The sequence below is a fragment of the Amblyomma mixtum genome, chromosome 1, assembly GCF_055824585.1.
Source record: "Amblyomma mixtum isolate Tamu chromosome 1, ASM5582458v1, whole genome shotgun sequence".
Taxonomy (NCBI): Eukaryota; Metazoa; Arthropoda; class Arachnida; order Ixodida; family Ixodidae; genus Amblyomma; species Amblyomma mixtum.
Genome location: NC_143012.1, coordinates 287,284,662 through 287,300,664, shown reverse-complemented (window position 1 = coordinate 287,300,664; position 16,003 = coordinate 287,284,662). Strand labels below are relative to the sequence as shown.

General features: G+C 49.0%; 1 protein-coding gene and 1 pseudogene across 2 annotated transcripts in view; one reads left to right on the top strand and one right to left on the bottom strand.

Annotated features, from left to right (window-relative positions):
• The window catches only part of LOC149371955 (inverted formin-2-like), a 57,470-nt gene extending 49,446 nt beyond the window's left edge, over positions 1-8,024 (top strand). Inside the window, exons 15-16 of one of the 2 annotated variants that reach the window (XM_089566287.1) lie at positions 1,778-1,830; positions 7,455-8,024. In XM_089566287.1, the coding sequence (XP_089422413.1) occupies positions 1,778-1,830; positions 7,455-7,487 (86 nt within the window). In that variant the 3' untranslated portion in view covers positions 7,488-8,024. The remainder of the gene's footprint in view (positions 1-1,777; positions 1,831-7,454) is intronic. The other variant, XM_089566285.1, reaches the window with a different exon arrangement.
• Positions 8,025-8,059: 35 nt separating this feature from the next.
• LOC149371954 (protein GVQW3-like) lies at positions 8,060-9,483 on the bottom strand (annotated as a pseudogene).
• Between the last annotated feature and the right edge of the window lie 6,520 nt (positions 9,484-16,003).

Sequence of the window (16,003 nt, the reverse complement as noted above, 5' to 3'; positions counted from 1 at the left end):
TTGAAGGTGCCCGGCCATTACCTCGTTATAGCCGTAGCTTCGTTGTAGCCCGTGTTGACCGAGTTTCCAAGGAGCATCTTCATTCCTTCGTTATATCCATTACTTCGTTAATAACCGTTTCGTTATAACGAGGTTCGACTTTATATCATAAAGGAACACAACAGACATTTGAAACATAAAGTGTAGGGGGCGTGCGGTTCAAAATCGAATCGAATACGAGTCGAATAGTCACCTGAATCTGAGCCGAATAGTCAAATGAATCGAATGTGAATCGAACATTCTGGAGGCCGTGTTCTAATTTGTGCACGCTGTTTCCTTTTAAGGACGGAAATATGCATGAAAGACATTTTTATTTGCAATGGCGTTTCGTATATATGGCTTCCAAGAGCATGCTGTTGCGTGCATTTTCCAGTTTAGCCGATTGGACTAGGTGAGCATGCTGCCATTACTTGAGCAAAAAAGCCATTTTACGTTTGACAGTAACTGAAAGTTGATAGGAGCGCAAAGCTCCCTTTCATACTGCAACCTTTCTTTCGCGCCTCAAGCAGTTCACTGTCATTTTCGCATCGGACCCTTGCTCCCGTGCGCGGACCGCTTTTAGACTTCGGCGTTGCGTCACACGCCTTCATTAATTTTATTTATGAATTCAATGAATGAAAAAGCACGACATGAAATGGAATGAAATGACGCCTTGCTCGGAAACTATCCGGAAACTACCGTATTTACTCTCGTATAAGTCGACCTGCTTTTTCTAAATCATGCTCTCCAAACTCCACTGCAGGCCAGTACGCAAATCACGGCCAAGGCAAGGCGAAAACCTTACTAATACCTCAAAACAAGAATGTAGAGCGAAGCCAACTGCGGTACTGCGGAAACTTTTCCGTATCTGACTGCCTTCACAAACTACAGCAGTTGCTGCCACCGGTATACACTGCACACAGGTTACAGGCGTGCCGCTTTCAAACGAGTCGCGAGAAATATTTTCAGGTAACGCCGGTATGAAGATAAGAACATAGCCCTGCACCGCCAGCACCGCGTCGATGGCAGATAGAAACATCGTCGTAAACTTTTTCTCAGTAGTTCAGCCACGGAGGCGTCCAGAAATGGACAATACGCGATTTCAACGTCGCCGGAAAGTGCGATGCTGGGATGCTGGGGAGGGCAGCGACATCCAGTGTCTCTCCGGTGATGAGTTTCTCACAGCACCACCGCATCTCCGCTATGTGGTGCGTTGTGTCGGTCGCTTAAATACCATGTTGGCGGCTAAGAGCTTTCATTGGTCGCCCATCCGAAGTTAGTGGGCCGATCTGTATGTACGTTGTGACGACCAATATGCGAATAAATATGCTACTCGAGAAGTGTTCAAAAACTTTTTGATAGTTTTCCCTGCGCCAAATTAACGGTTCACTCATCAAATCGGAAGATATTCGACTCGCTATTCGAAAATTTAATAAACATTCGCACGCCCCTCTTGAGAGCCATTTCTAAATTTACCAACCAATCGGCGAAAGCTGCCCTGCACCCGAGGTGTCGCTCGCGTACTTGCCTGAACGTATCCGCGTTCTGAAGTGTTTGTTGTCTTGCAGGCCAAAGATGTGACGTGCGAAGTAGCATTCTCTGTTTTGCTCTGTCTTGTGCAACGCACGCTTAACATTGCACTGCTGCTTCTATATGACACACTTCCAAACAAGCAGCAAGTGACCACGCAACCGCTGTTCTCTGTTTCACAGTTTCGCATTGTTCATATTGTGAAGTCTTGTGTTGTGTTCTCCGGCAGACGCAAAGCCATCACAGTCTTTCCAGCTTCTGATGCAGCTGCTTCAAAGAAACGTATGACACTAACCGTAACCCCTTTTTGGTGGAGGTGTATAGTCTTCCCTGCATGCGTGCACGGCACTCCCTGCTCCTGGTGCTTGCCCTGCATGCCCTCTCGCGCGGCGTTACTTTATTTAGATTGAAAGGTCACACCTGTAGTGACATTATTCGGACAGCTGTTGGGACGGCATTCTTGGAGACCCGGGTTCGATCCTACGCCGCGCTCTTCAATTATTAGGCCAATATGTAGTTTTGATGGCATGGGAAAATATTTTCGCTGGAATCCGGCACAGTAATCTCTCCGTTGAATGCTGGCTGCATTAATGAAAAAAAAGGCAGTGGCTTAGCTCGGCTATGCCAGGATATACGTAGCGAAAGCGAGCGCAACGACGAGGCGCGCGGTGTGACGTCATACCAACGCGGCGGCTCCGCGGCGAGGCGCGCGGTGTGACGTCATGCCAGATGGCGCGGCGAGCGCGCGGCGTCCGCCAGCTGCGGCGGTTGCTAGGCAACGGCTCAAGGTCGGTCTATGTGCCTCCTCGGAGCACCGCCACAACGAAATCGCAAGTTCGTGGCCAATATAGCTTTCGCTAAAAGTTTGGCCTTACGCTTCATTAGGCAGGTGGCTAATTCGGTGTGTGCTACCTCAGATGCCTAGCAAGCTCACAGCTCCGACAGCCAGCAGCGCATACGTGAAGACCCCGATATACCGGCTGTTTCAGCCCGCCAATAATTAATTTTTTTTAGGTGTACAGAGTGCTTTTGCGGCATAGTAATATAGTCGACCCGGATATATCGAGTTATTTATATCTAGCAGTCAGAGTATCCCCTTGAAAATCCCGTACAAAAGCACACCACTGTTTTTGTTTATCGAACTCGCATTCAGCGGAACGCCCGATGTATCGAGCCGCGCGCCGCGCCTCTGCAAGTGACGCTTCTCCTAATGGCGCTCTTCGATAACGTTTCGCGCGCGGATACGGATCATCTGCGCCATCTTGGGCAACTGCTTGCAGCACTAGCGCTGTACACCGTGTGACGAAGAGAATATGAGGCGTGTTTGAGGCTGACCTTCGTTCTCTTGTACTCATTTTTCACGCCGCATCAATTTCATGCTGTGAGCCGCCGCGGTGGCTCAGTGGTTATGGTGCTCGGCTGCTGACCCGAAGGACGCGGGTTCGATCCCGGCCGCGGCGGTTGAATTTCTTTGGAGGAGAAATTCTAGAGGCCCGTGTACTGTGCGATGTCAGTGCACGTTAAAGAACCCCAGGTGGTCGAAATTTTCGGAGACCTCCACTACGGCGTCTCTCATAGCCTTAGTCGCTTTGGGACGTTAAACCCCATAGACCAAACCAAACCAATTTCGTGCTGTGAAGCCAACTTAACTAAAGCCTTGCGGTGGAGCTCACCAGGCGTGCTTCTGCCGAAGGCGTTGCCGACTGTACCTTATGTTTAATGAGATTATTATACTTATAGTGTGCAGTTAATGGTACAATACATTTTGACAGGCAGTGACTAGTTCAAAAGCCCCGCCCGCTGCGACTTCGATGCTAAGCACGTTAGGCTTAGCCAGCGATGCGCACGCTGGCGGGCTGCACGTCGCTACAAGGATGCGTCACTAGCATGGGTGCAATATATTAATGCTTATAGTTACGCATAAGCTTATCTTTTACCATTTTTTATGTATCGAACTATTTCACGATCCCCCTTCGAGTATCCGGGTTCGACTGTGCTAGTGTAATAATGATAGCAATAATAATAATAACATAGAATTTTTTTTATTACATACAACGCCCACCTAAGTATACAGTGCTTGTGGGCGGGCTGGCAGATCAGCGTAGCGACGTCAGACAGATATAGCGCTACGAAGTCACACGACATGTGCATTAACATAAGAGAGAAGAAAATAAAATAAAATACAAACACCTTAAACAGTCACATAAAAGGTGTTTGGCGGACATCAGAAAACATGTGAATAAAGCTAACTAGTAAGCTGGGTAAATAATGTCTAATCTTTAACTTTTCAGCTTTTACAGTTAGGCTTCTGGTTAGAGATTTTTAGCTGGTTATTAGTAACAACTTTGTCGGCTGTTAGAAATTTGAGAACGAAGTTACTCTCGGTGTTGTGTCTCAACAAATTTTGGCCATCTTGCGTGTCGAAAACCGCGTATCTTTGAAGCGCGCAGAGGAACGCCCACCACTACACGTCACTCCGTGGTGCACTAGCCAAGTGACTTCTCTGTCCCTCCCGCGCTGCGGCGGTGCTTGCTATTTTAGCCCAGACAGGAGAGCTCCCATGAAATGAGCGGTGGACGCTTCTAAACTTTTCAGCCTCCGCACGAGCAGCACATAAACGCTTCCCGTATATAGGCAACAGAGCCAGTGATTGGAGCCCCGCCAGCGGAAGCGCCACGCGCGGACACACACTTCGTGCGCGTCTTAAACCGTCTTACAGATAGACGTCATGGAATAATGAAACAACTGTAGAATTTATTGTACGAAATTCTCGTGGAACAGCATTGTGCATCGTAGCCGAGGTTCCTCAGCTCTACTGTCAAGCGGTTGTTCCTCGGGTATACCTTTTCACGACTCTCGGGGCTGACGGCTTTTGAGCTGCAGGGAAGATGCGGGAGCTACCTAACACCGACTCCGTTCGTACCCCAGTGAAGTCGTACCCCAGCTTTTTCATGTTCTACGAGCAGGCTTTGGCAGGTGTCTCCCATTAGTAAGGCTTTTTGACGGGCTAGTTGGTACATATTCATATTTAAAAGGCTGTGCGCTAAAAAGACGTTCACAGGAAAAAGGAGACGACAGGAAAGAAGCGCTTCTTCCTGTCATCTCCTTTTTCCTTTGAACGTCTTTTTAGCGCACAGCCTTTTAAATATGTGTCTCCCATAGTCCAATGTCGAATATGACGGCGTCCTTAGACGTCGTTGTGAAGGTCCATAAGCCGTGAATGTCTAAGCGCCAATATAATTGGTACATTTTAGGCATTTCCCTCATCGAAACTTGCAAAGATATATTCGCTCCATCGTGCGCGGTACCCTATATGCCAACTGCTGTCATACTCAGGAGCCTCCCGGCCGCGGCGGCTGAGTTCCGATGGAGGCAAAACGCAAAAAGCGCCCGTAAGCTGTGCGATATGAGGGCACCCTGAAGAAAGCCAGGTGGTCTAATTTAATCTGGAGCCATCTGCTAAGGCGTTCCTCAAAGCTCATGTGTCGCTTCGGGATGTTTAACCCCAAATCACTCAAGAATGTAAACTGCATTTTCAAAGGCGTCACACCAGCTGCCTCCACTATGATTGGCAAGCGCGCTGCAAGAACCGTGAGGCTGCCTGGCGTGGTACTAAGGAAGGCGCCCATCAAGCAGATTGAAACAAAACGACGCGATGAAGCCGAGGAAAAATCAATAACGAACATAATTAGATACGTTTAGCATGCCATGTACTTTTTTGCCGTTATCGAAGCACCGAGGGCCCGCGCGCTGTCAGTGTTCACGCGCAGATCTCATTGAGGGCGCCGGGGGCCGGGCAGCTGCGCGTATGCCTGCCGCATCGGGACCAATCGGCGTGTGCGCACTGGCGGAGGGTGGTCTCCTGGTACACTGGTAACGGTAACGCTAACACGGTACACGGTATGCTAAGGGTGTCTATTGCCAGTCGAACAACGCCGTCGCAAGTGCATGACTTGCATCATAGCGAAGTCACTGGTCACGAAGCAGTGCATGTAGTGTTGCGGGATTATTCCTGCATGCGGTTTGCGAATTGTAAGCGGATTCTCGCCACTTAGTTATCGTGGGGCAGCTTGCACGCCTGCGTGCTTCTGCGGAGGAAAGCGAACGGAGCATGCACGGTGTACGCCTTCCTTACTGCACGCACGCTCGCATCGAGGTGGATATGACAGAACTGTAGAAGATATGTATTCGTGCGATTTGTGCATTTTTTTGCAGCACTGTTTTTCTCCTCGCGTTCCGGTTTTGGTGCCCGCGGGCTGTGACGTCAAAGGTCAGCCCGCGAGAACCAAAACCGGCACGGTGGCTTGAGGCAGCTCCGCCGGTCGCAGAGCTGCCACAAGCCACCGGAGTGCCCATCCCTGCCGCGATCACGCATGAAATGCGGCATGCCGTCCGGAGATCGAAGACGCTTGCATGCACGTAGGGCGGATGCCGCCATAGTCCGCAATGGGAACTGACACTTGCTGCTTGCTTTGCAAGTGGGACGACAGACGGCGGTACTGCAGTATGCGGGGAGTAGCCGAGCAAGAGAAGCAGCACGGCGATCTGCACGCAGCTTGCATGCTACAGTGCCGGGATCGAGCAAATGAGCAGTATAAACTTGCAGACATGGACACCAAGGAACGCACTGACGCAGTGTAGTAGCTGAAGCAAAGCGATTATTAGCGTTGCCCGGCGTGTACAGTCTTGCTCTGTTCTTGTCTTCTTTGGACAACACGTTGATACGGTACAGAGCCGTTGGTGGCCGGTTGCGGGCCCTCAACCTTGTGACTTGTGCTGCATACCATTTTTGTGTGTGCAGTTCTGAAATCTAGCTACAAGCATTACAATCTGAACATAATGCTTCGCTTACAGCAGCTACACTTGTCTGTGCTTTCTTTGCTTTTAATGGCCACTGGCTACGTTTTCTTCACTTGAAAAATGGCGGCATTTTTATTATTATCAGTTTGTTTTTTGCAGCTATAACGATGAAAATATCACGATGAAACGATGAAAGTCCCAAGATCACGCAGAGTTTTCTCGCAAGTCACTTTGAGCGCAAGATCGTAATTGCTCCGACCTGCGTGACATGTGTGGCATGTTGTTCTTTCCGATGTCAGCCAGTGTAAAAGTTTTACGTCTTTTTTTTTCTTTGTCAAGTCCGATAATCTTCTGTGGCAGTATACGCAGTTAGGCAGTGCCAGCGCCCGGTATTACGCTGGCATCCGTGCAATCCTATTCTGAAAACGCATCGGGGTGCAGTTATATGCAAATAACATGTCATTAATGTCCGCGCATTCCCACGAGAACTCACTGTCAATTCAGAGTTAAGCGACCAAGCTTTTCACAGCGGCACAGTTGTAATCGACATCCATCCCAGCCAAATCATGCTGCTGCTTTGAAAATGCATACATTTCGCAACGTATATACTGCTGAAAGTACAAAGCTTTAAGAAATTTTCGTAATGAAATAGTATTCACTCCGATATTGGGATCGAACCCGGGACCCCCGCCATTGGTTAGGCAGGTTACTTTCCTAAACTGACGAGGATGGTCACTGGATAACAGGGTCAGGACATAATGACGATGCAACATCGGGAGAAATGTTATCGCATTGGTCTTCGCAAAAGCTTCTTGGTGTAGTGGTTTCCAATTAAGAAATAATTGCAATAAAAGTCGAACCTCAGCTCCGCCTTATGAATACAGAGGGACCTTTTTCTTCGCAACTGTATACCAGCGGTAAGACGTTGGTGCCCACTCATTAAAAGCCTGTTCAACTTTGAAGAAAGGGCGTTGTTCTTCAGTTAACTCGGTTATTCCGCGAAGCGAATCGTGCCCCCTCAAAATGGCGTGAGAATTGACGGCGACCACTTGCGTCGAGCCGTGCTTCGCGCTGGCTAACAGTGTTTTTCGCGCCCCTCTCCGCAGGACACGCAAAGAAGCCGGCTTCCTCCGTTGTAGAGGAAGAGTGCATCGTCGACCGCCTGCTTGCCGAGATACGGCAGGGAAGCTTCAAGCTGCGCAAGACGCCCGCGTGACCATGCGGCGCGATCGTCTCGCCATATGGCCGTCGGCGGCCAGGGGAAAGTTCAAATCTTTATTGTCCTGAAGACTTTTAAGTTATTGAAATTTTCGTTCTACATTTTCAGCGATTACGATTAAAGCGTAAATTCTGCCACATTTACGCAAATTTAAAGCTAATGACTGTCAGTTAACATGAGCCAAAAGAAAAAAAAAACAATACGCTGGTATACGGAAATTTTAAAAGCAAGAACTGCTACGCGCGCGTTTTTCGCAGTATACGTAAAAATGCTCAGTATAGGCCTCAGTGCAGGCCACAAGTGTTCATGCCTCGTTGTGACCGGCCTCTTCGTACTATGTTCTGCCGGCGATTTTATCTCTTTTTTGTCAGCACATGTACAGGAAACGTATATGAATTGCGTTCGGAGAATGTGCTCAACTTTGGGAGCAATAAACATGTTTTTGGTTGTTCCCGCTTCTGTCGATTACTGTCTGCTGTGTACACTATAGCACTACCTGCCACGAAAAATAAAAAGATGTGCGAGAAACAGTTGAATGACATCGAACACATTCAATCGATGTAATGAAACAAACTTTTCTCTTTTCAACAGCCTCGCAAGGAAAAGCAGCTCACAATTGGTAACGAAGTGCTGGAAGTGGTAAGGGAATACGTCTACTTAGGGCAGGTAGTGGCCACTGATCCCGATCATGAGAGGAAAATAACTAAAATAAGAACGGGGTGGAGCGCATACGGCAGGTTCTCTCAGATCATGTATGCCAGTTTACCAATATCCCTCCAGAGAAAAGTACGAGGTCTGTTAGAAAAGTATCCGACCTTTGGCCGAATAAAAAAAAACTGGCATAACTGGAGCGTTAGAAAACTAATCACCCTCAAAGTAGTCTCCTTGGGACTCCACACACTTCTCCCAGCGGTGCTGCCATGGTTGGAAGCATACCTGAAAGGCCTCTTTCGGAATGGAGTTTAGCTCAGCTGTCGTTGCAGCCATAATGTCCTCTCTTGTCTGAAATCGCGCTCCTTTCAACGGCTTCTTGATTTTGGGAAACAGCCAGAAGTCGCAGGGGGCCATATCAGGAGAGTAAGGAACCTGCTGAACTACAGGAGTCCGGTTTTCCGCCAAAAAAGTCTGAATCAAGTGCGAAGAATGTGCAGGAGTATTGTCGTGGTGGATGCGCCAATTTCCTGTTGACCTCAACTCCGGTCTCTTGCGCCGTACATCATCACGTAGGCGACGGAGGACATCCCTGTAGTACTCTATGATCATTGTTTGACCCTGTGGTGCGTACTCGTGGTGTGCCACACAGAGGGAGTCAAAGAAAGCAGTCAGCATCATTCTGACATTGCTGCGCACTTGGCGGGCCTTCTTTGGTCTTGGTGACGTGGAATGCTTCCACTGTGACGACTGGGATTTGGTTTCCGGGTCGTACCAGTACATCCAAGACTCGTCACCAGTGATCATGGTGTTCATGAAATCGGGGTCACTGTTTGTGGAATCCAGCATGTCCTGTGAGATTTCAACACAAAGCTGCATTTGCTCCACCGTGAGAAGCTTCGGCACGAATTCGCCGCAACTCACTTCATGGCCAAATCTTCGGTGATAATGGAATGTGCAGGAAAAGTGCTGATGTCCACCTCTTCCGCAATTTCTCGGATAGTCACACAATGGTCCCGCATCACCACAGCGTTCACTTCGGCAGTGGCCTGGTAATTTCGGCATGTTGATGGCCTACCGGAGCGTGGCTCGCTCTCCACCAATGCGCGGCCATCTTGAAACCAGTTGTACCATTGCTTAATCTGTGTGGTGCTCATAGCATCGTCACCGAAAGCCGTCTGAATATTCCGAATGGTTTCCACTTGGCTGTCGCCCAGTTTCTGGCAAAATTTGATGCAGTAGCGCTGCTCCAGTCACTCCGCCATTTTCCTTGCAATAAAAAACCGACGAGAACACTGCGCACTACCTCACTCAAAAGCTGCGTCCCAGCGACTGACGCTATCGGCAGGCGGGAAAAAATTCACGCATGCGCACGAAGGTTCAAGGTCGGCTGATGCAAGCGCGCTTTCTTCATATCCACCAGGTGTTCGCAAGAAAAAAATTCGCTGTGGCTTAGCTTGGTTAAGCCCGGTAATTGCGAAAGCAATATCCGTACGTACGCCATGGTACAGCTGGTAGTGTAGCTGGTGGTGGTACTTGGGGTTAGACTTGTGGTGATGCATCGGTTATATAATCCAAACCAATCCAATCCATTACAATCCAATCCACTCCAATCGAATTCAATCCAAACCAATCAAATCCAATGTAATCTAATCTAATGCAATCTAATGCAATCAAGGTAAAATGAAGGTCAATGGTGGTCACCGCCGCGGCACGATGGTGGTCACCGGCCGCGGCACGGCAAAGGCGTGAAAGTGCAAGTAGTATTGCTTTCGCAATAAAAATAAGGTCGGATACTTTTCTAACAGACCTCGCATGCAAGAGCTGTATCTTACCGGCACTCACCTATGGGGCAGAAACGTGGTGGCTAACGAGGGTTCAGTTTAAGTTAAGGACAACGCAGCGAGCTATGGAAAGAAAAATGATAGGTGTAACTTTAAGAGACAGGAAGAGGCAGAGTGGGTCAGGGAACAAACGCGGGTCAATGATATCCTAATCGAAATCAAGAGGAAGAAATGGGCTTGGGGAAGGGTAACGGAGTTAAGGCAAGCGTAGCAGGGACCGGCAGAAAGTTGGGTGGGCGGATGAGTTTAAGAAGTTTGCGGAGTTACGGCGGCCGCAGCTGGCAAAGGACAGGGTTAACTGGGGAGACATGGGAGAGGTCTTTGCCCTGCAGTGGGCGTATTCAGGCTGATGGTGGTGATGATGATGATGAAAACCGAGAAATAAGTGGCCCTCTTCAGTATGTAAGATGTTAAAGCGTACCATCAAGCCAGGTTTGACAGCTGTACTATCGGAGCAATAGCGCAAACAGGACAAGGGACAAAAGAACGAGTAGACACACACAGCGCTATTGCTCCGAAGTATGAACCAACAAGCCCGAATTTCAAAGCTGTACTATGTTTACTAACAGTTGGAGTCTGCGCATGTGCCGGTTGTGTCGTCAAAGCTGGGGGTATACCTCTGCCACAACGCACGCTCTCGCGCTTATTCATTTCCACGTTCGAGCTGTGACCGAAGCGCTCACTAGACTTGAACTTCTTAAATATGGTACTCTCAGGAGCCGGAAAATCGAGAATTCCGCCAACGCTGCATAGTTTCCACGGGATAGCCAACAATATATCTTCGATGCAGCAAGCCATATATTTCGAATTACTGGGTATATCGAACACATGATACCCTTGAAAATTTTGCGAAAAAAGTATGAGAAAGTCGCGTAGTTTATCGAACTCGAATTTCGCCGGTCGTTCGATATAACGGAGTGCCGTGCCCCTGAAAGTTGTGGAGCTTCTGATGGCGCTTTTAGATCACCTTTCGCCCGCGGGAACGAGGGACTTGGCCTGGGCACCTTGCTGGCAGCGTCAGCTCTGTGAAATCGCGCGACGACGTGAACGTGGAACGTGCTCGAGGGTGGCCTTCGGTTTCTAGTACTCATTTTCCAAGCCACACTGCTGTCATGCGCTGAAGGCAGCCTAACTTCTATAGCAACGGCCCTCGCTTGGCATGCTTCGCTGCCGAAAGCGTTGCGGATATAAACTGTCCCTCAATTTTAATGAGATTGCTCTATTTAGAGTGCAGTGGTAACAGGATAAAACATCTTGTGATAGTCGGTTGCTAATTCCTAAGCGCCGTCCGCTGCGGCTTCGATGCCTAGGCCTTTAGTGACGCCTAGCGAGCGGCGTGCTGCCAGCATGACGCCAAGCGGCACGTCGAAGAATCTCTAGATTACAAATAAGCTTATTCGATTGCCATTTTTTGTATACAGAATTACTGATATAACGAACTAATGTCCTTCGAGTTCGATATATACTGCAGGTACTTCAGTAGGAGCGGAAAAGTCGTCAGCTGCCGTTGTCCTCGTCCGAAGCCTCGATAGAGAGAGAGAGAGAGAGACGACTTTATTCACACCGACATGGGCCTCGGGACAGGGGCTCAGCCAGAGGGAGGGTCTCCCCACTGTCGGCCCTCCTGCGCCGTGACCGCAGAGAAGGTCTTGGAGTAAGCCTCCTCTGCCAGGCGTAGGACAATCTTTTGTACATCCGCATTTGGCCTGCGGATGTAGGACCCCCAGACAACTTGATCAAGGGGATCAGTCTGTTTAGCTCCCGGAGATTCGGGGCATTGCCAGAATAGATGATTTTGACTCGGAGGTACGTTGCAGAGATTGGAAGCTTCCGGGTCGCCTGTAAGCTCATTATGCAGAGTAACATAAGGCAGGGCCGGATTGAAAAATTGGGGCCCTGGGCTAATTCTTATGGAGGCCCCCCCTCCCTTTCTATCCACTGACCCCCCTGCCCCCGTTACACTACCGGAATATATCCCATGTTTCATTGTAATTCCACCTAATTAAAGAGAACGAAGTGCGATCAATAAGATTCATGCGACAGTAACGCAGTAGCATTAGATTTACCATGCACAAAACACAACGCGACTCTTGGAACGCGCGACACGTGCCCGTCTGTGGCCGAGCGCCGAACGCCACGGAACAGCTACGTTAGCCTACCGACAACTTGCGGGGCTGCATTGCAGCGGGGCTGCATTGCAGCGCGCTGCGCGCGCCGCCTACTCTCCTCCTTCAATGACACCGTACACAAGCCGACAGACGGGTTTTTGTTCGCAGCACTGTTTTAACGCTAACGCATAAATGAAAAGCAGGCTGAGCTAGCTTCCTGCAGTTCAGCCGGGTGCTCCGGCTGCCGGTAGCAACTATAGGACATAGAAACACTCGTTCATTAGTGCCCTGGGAGGGTATTATTAAAGGTTACAAAAAGTACTTTCATTACGAGATGAACGTTTACTACTCACCTCATGGGGCACATTTGAATAGCATAGTTTTAGTCCTGGATCAGTGGTGAGCGTGCTCGGCGCTGAGCCGAGTACCTGGGTTCAAACCCAGCCGCACGGCGGCCGCGTTTTGATGGAGGCGAGATGCAAAAAGGCGCCCCTGAGCTCTCGATTTCAGAGCACGTTAAAGATCCTCAGGTGGTCGAAGTTATTCCTGAGCGCTCCAAACCGGCACCTCTTTTTTCGCTTGCTGCCGCAGTGGATCACTGGTTGTGGTGCTCGGCCGCTGACCCGAAATATACGGGTTCGATACTGGCCACGGTGGTCAAATTTTGATGGAGGCGAAATTCTAGAGGCCCATGTACTGTGCTATGTCAGTGTAGGTGGTCGAAATTTCCAGATCCCTTCATTATGGCATCTCTCACAGCCTCAGTTGCTTTGGGAAGTTAAGTGCCCATAAACCAATAAACCAACGGCATCTCTTCTTCTCCTATCATCCATACCTTCCTCCCTCCCCCCAAGACACGGTTTAGGTGACCACCTAGAAGTGAGGGAGTTACTGCGCCTTTTATTTCCTCAAAAATTAAATTTTGCTTGGTTCTACAATACCAATCCCAAGAAAAAAAAACGAACAAAATAAATTGCCCCGGCCGCGGCGGTCACATTTCGCTGGAGGCGAAATGTTAGAAGCCCATGCACTATGCGATATCAGTGCACTTTAAAGAACTTGAGATGGTCGAAATTATTCGAAGCCTTCCACTACGGCGTCCCGCATAGCCGGACTTGATTTGGGACGTTAAAGCCTATAAACCTAAACATAAACGAGTGTTTCGCTTTCCTAGTGGCCGCCGGAGCACTAAGTGAAACTGTGGGACTTCCAAGAAGCTAGCACAGCCTGATTAGTTTTTCAATATGGTAAAGAAGAAAACCGGGTGTTCTACCAAATGTCGTGTCTGCGAAATTCGAACTCGAACAATTCACCCGTGTAGCTGAGAGAAGCATTCTACTGCGCACATTTATTTTCTCAACAGTCTGTATATGATACTTGACAAGTAGACGCCGCTTCAAATTCCGCTGCGCATTCCAGTTTTGTTTTTGGCTACCCAGCTCTAACCATACTTGTGACACTAAAGCATTGCAATGCCTTAAATTTGTAAGCCATGCAGAGGGCGCAAAGCAAGTATTCCTTACATCGAATGTATGTGTGGTTTTAAAAATTAATTAGTGGATTTTTAGCGGACTATGAAAGAAGTCCCAGCAGAATGCTTAATGGCGAGGCAGGAGTCCTGCCTGTTATGCCGACGCCACGATTCTCAAACACCCTACACCTTCAACACTACACCTCCAGACGCCACTGGACGGAGAGGTTGACGGATTACCACAGAAACCTTTTTGCAATCCGTACGCAAACGCATATGTCGCTTCTTAAGAAAGGGGGCCCCCTCGGGGTGGCGGGGAATTCCTGTTTCTGCAGTTCGACAAGCTCTCCCCAACTGATTAGGCTAAACGAAGTTACATACGGTGGGGGCCCATCTCCTTATTCTAGGTTTCTCGCTTCATACGTGTCACTCAACGTTCCGTTGCCCGCAGTTCCATATACTAAGCAAGTTAGAATAAATGGACCCCTTCTCCTGCTGTCCGAGGTGGGGCCCGGGGCAGCAGCCCCCTTAGACCCCCCCCCCCCCCCCCCCTTAATCCGGCCCTGACATAAGGGAAGAAGCGACTGGCCTGAATTTTTCGCCAGGCCCTACATTCTGAGAGTGTTAGGGACCTATCTGGTGAAGGATAGATCCTTCGGCCTAGTCTGGGAGTCTCACAGAGTTCCTTGTAGGTGATGAGGGGGTCTTTGTCTCCGGGTAGCGGGGTTTCTACGGCCGCTTGGGTGTATACATCTCGAGCGAGGCGATGGGCAGCCTCATTGCCTGGTAGACACTCATTAGCTGGAACCAAGATGACTGAAACCTCCCGGGTTAGCGGGTGCTTCCTCAGTAGACTGGCCGCCTGCGTGGAAATTAGGCCTTTGCTGAAGTTCCTAACAGCCGCCTTATTGACTGAGAGAATAGTTTTGGCTCCGTTACCTGTACATGCTAGCGCTATCGCAGCCTCTTCAGCTATTAAAGCGTTACGCGTATTAATGGATCAAATTACCTTCTGGGAGTGGTTCCCATCTACCACAACTATGACCTCGGCCCCTTCTAGCCCGCAGGCAGCATCGCAATGGGCTAAATCCTGAGAAGGGTCTTTCATTAGTTTACTTTGAATAAATTTTGTTCTATGGCCCCTTCGTTCCTTGTCATGGATAGGGTGCATATTCTTAGGAATCGGTGCAATTTTGAATAGTTTACGTGTTTCATGCTCCAGGGGTTCAGCGACATAAGATGGTACTCCTGACGGAAGCCGTAGTTGTTGTAGTATTTTTCGGCCAGCTACAGTGGAGTTGAGCCGCCAGATCTGCGCCTCCCTGACCGCTTTGGCAATCTCCTCACAGGTACTATGCATTCCCATAGCTAGAAGCTTCTCTGTTGAGAAGTTGGGGGGGGGGGGGGGGATGCCTAAAGCCTTTTTGAATGACGTTCTGCTCATTATGTCTAACTTCTCCGCTTCGGCAGGATGGAGACTGAGAAAGGGAGTGGCATAAGCTATCCTGCTGATTATGAAGGCACGAACCAGCCTTATTAGGCAATATTCTCTGAGGCCTTTGTTCCTTAGGGAAATTCGCATGAATATCCCCGTTACTTGGTCGATATACGTCTGAAGCTTTTTAAGGATAGCGGTGTTTTTCCCATTCTGCTGTAGGAAATACCCCAGAATCCTAATGGTGCTGACTCTTGGTACCGTACTCCCTCCCACGTATACCTCCACTGGTTTATGTATGCGGTAGGCGGGATTCTCGGGTTAGTTGTGCTTTGCTGCACATTGAGAACAGTTAAGATTTCTGAGGAGAGCAATATAGCCCTCTATCTAGGGCGTAGTTCTCAACTATAGACGCCGCTTCTTGCAGTCTATGCGAAATATCGGCGCTGGAGCCGCCTTCGGTCCAAATTGTGATGTCTGCATAGATGTTATGTTTGATGCCTTCTGTTGTATTCAGCTGGGGCGAGAGATCTTTCATTGCAAAATTGAAAAGTACGGGGGAGAGCTCTATATGATTTGTCGTCCTCAGGAGCATCCAGGATGTCGTGCTTTAATCTGAGCATGACATCCTGGACACTTAATCCCGGCCTGTACCCTACCATCTCTACTGGCCAGAGTTCCTTGGTTTCCATATGTCTAGAGATTCTGAGTTCGACCACTTTTTCCATGAGCTTTCCCAGACAAGAGGTGAGAGATATGGGCCTCATGTTGGATAGTTCGTTTCTTGCCCGGTTTAGGAATAAGGACCAATTTAGAGATTTTCCACTTCTGTGGGATTTCAGCCCCTTCCCAAATTTTATTCATTAGTTCGCACAGGAAGTGTAAGGAGTCATCGTCCACATTTTTAAGCATGGTGTTTTTGATATT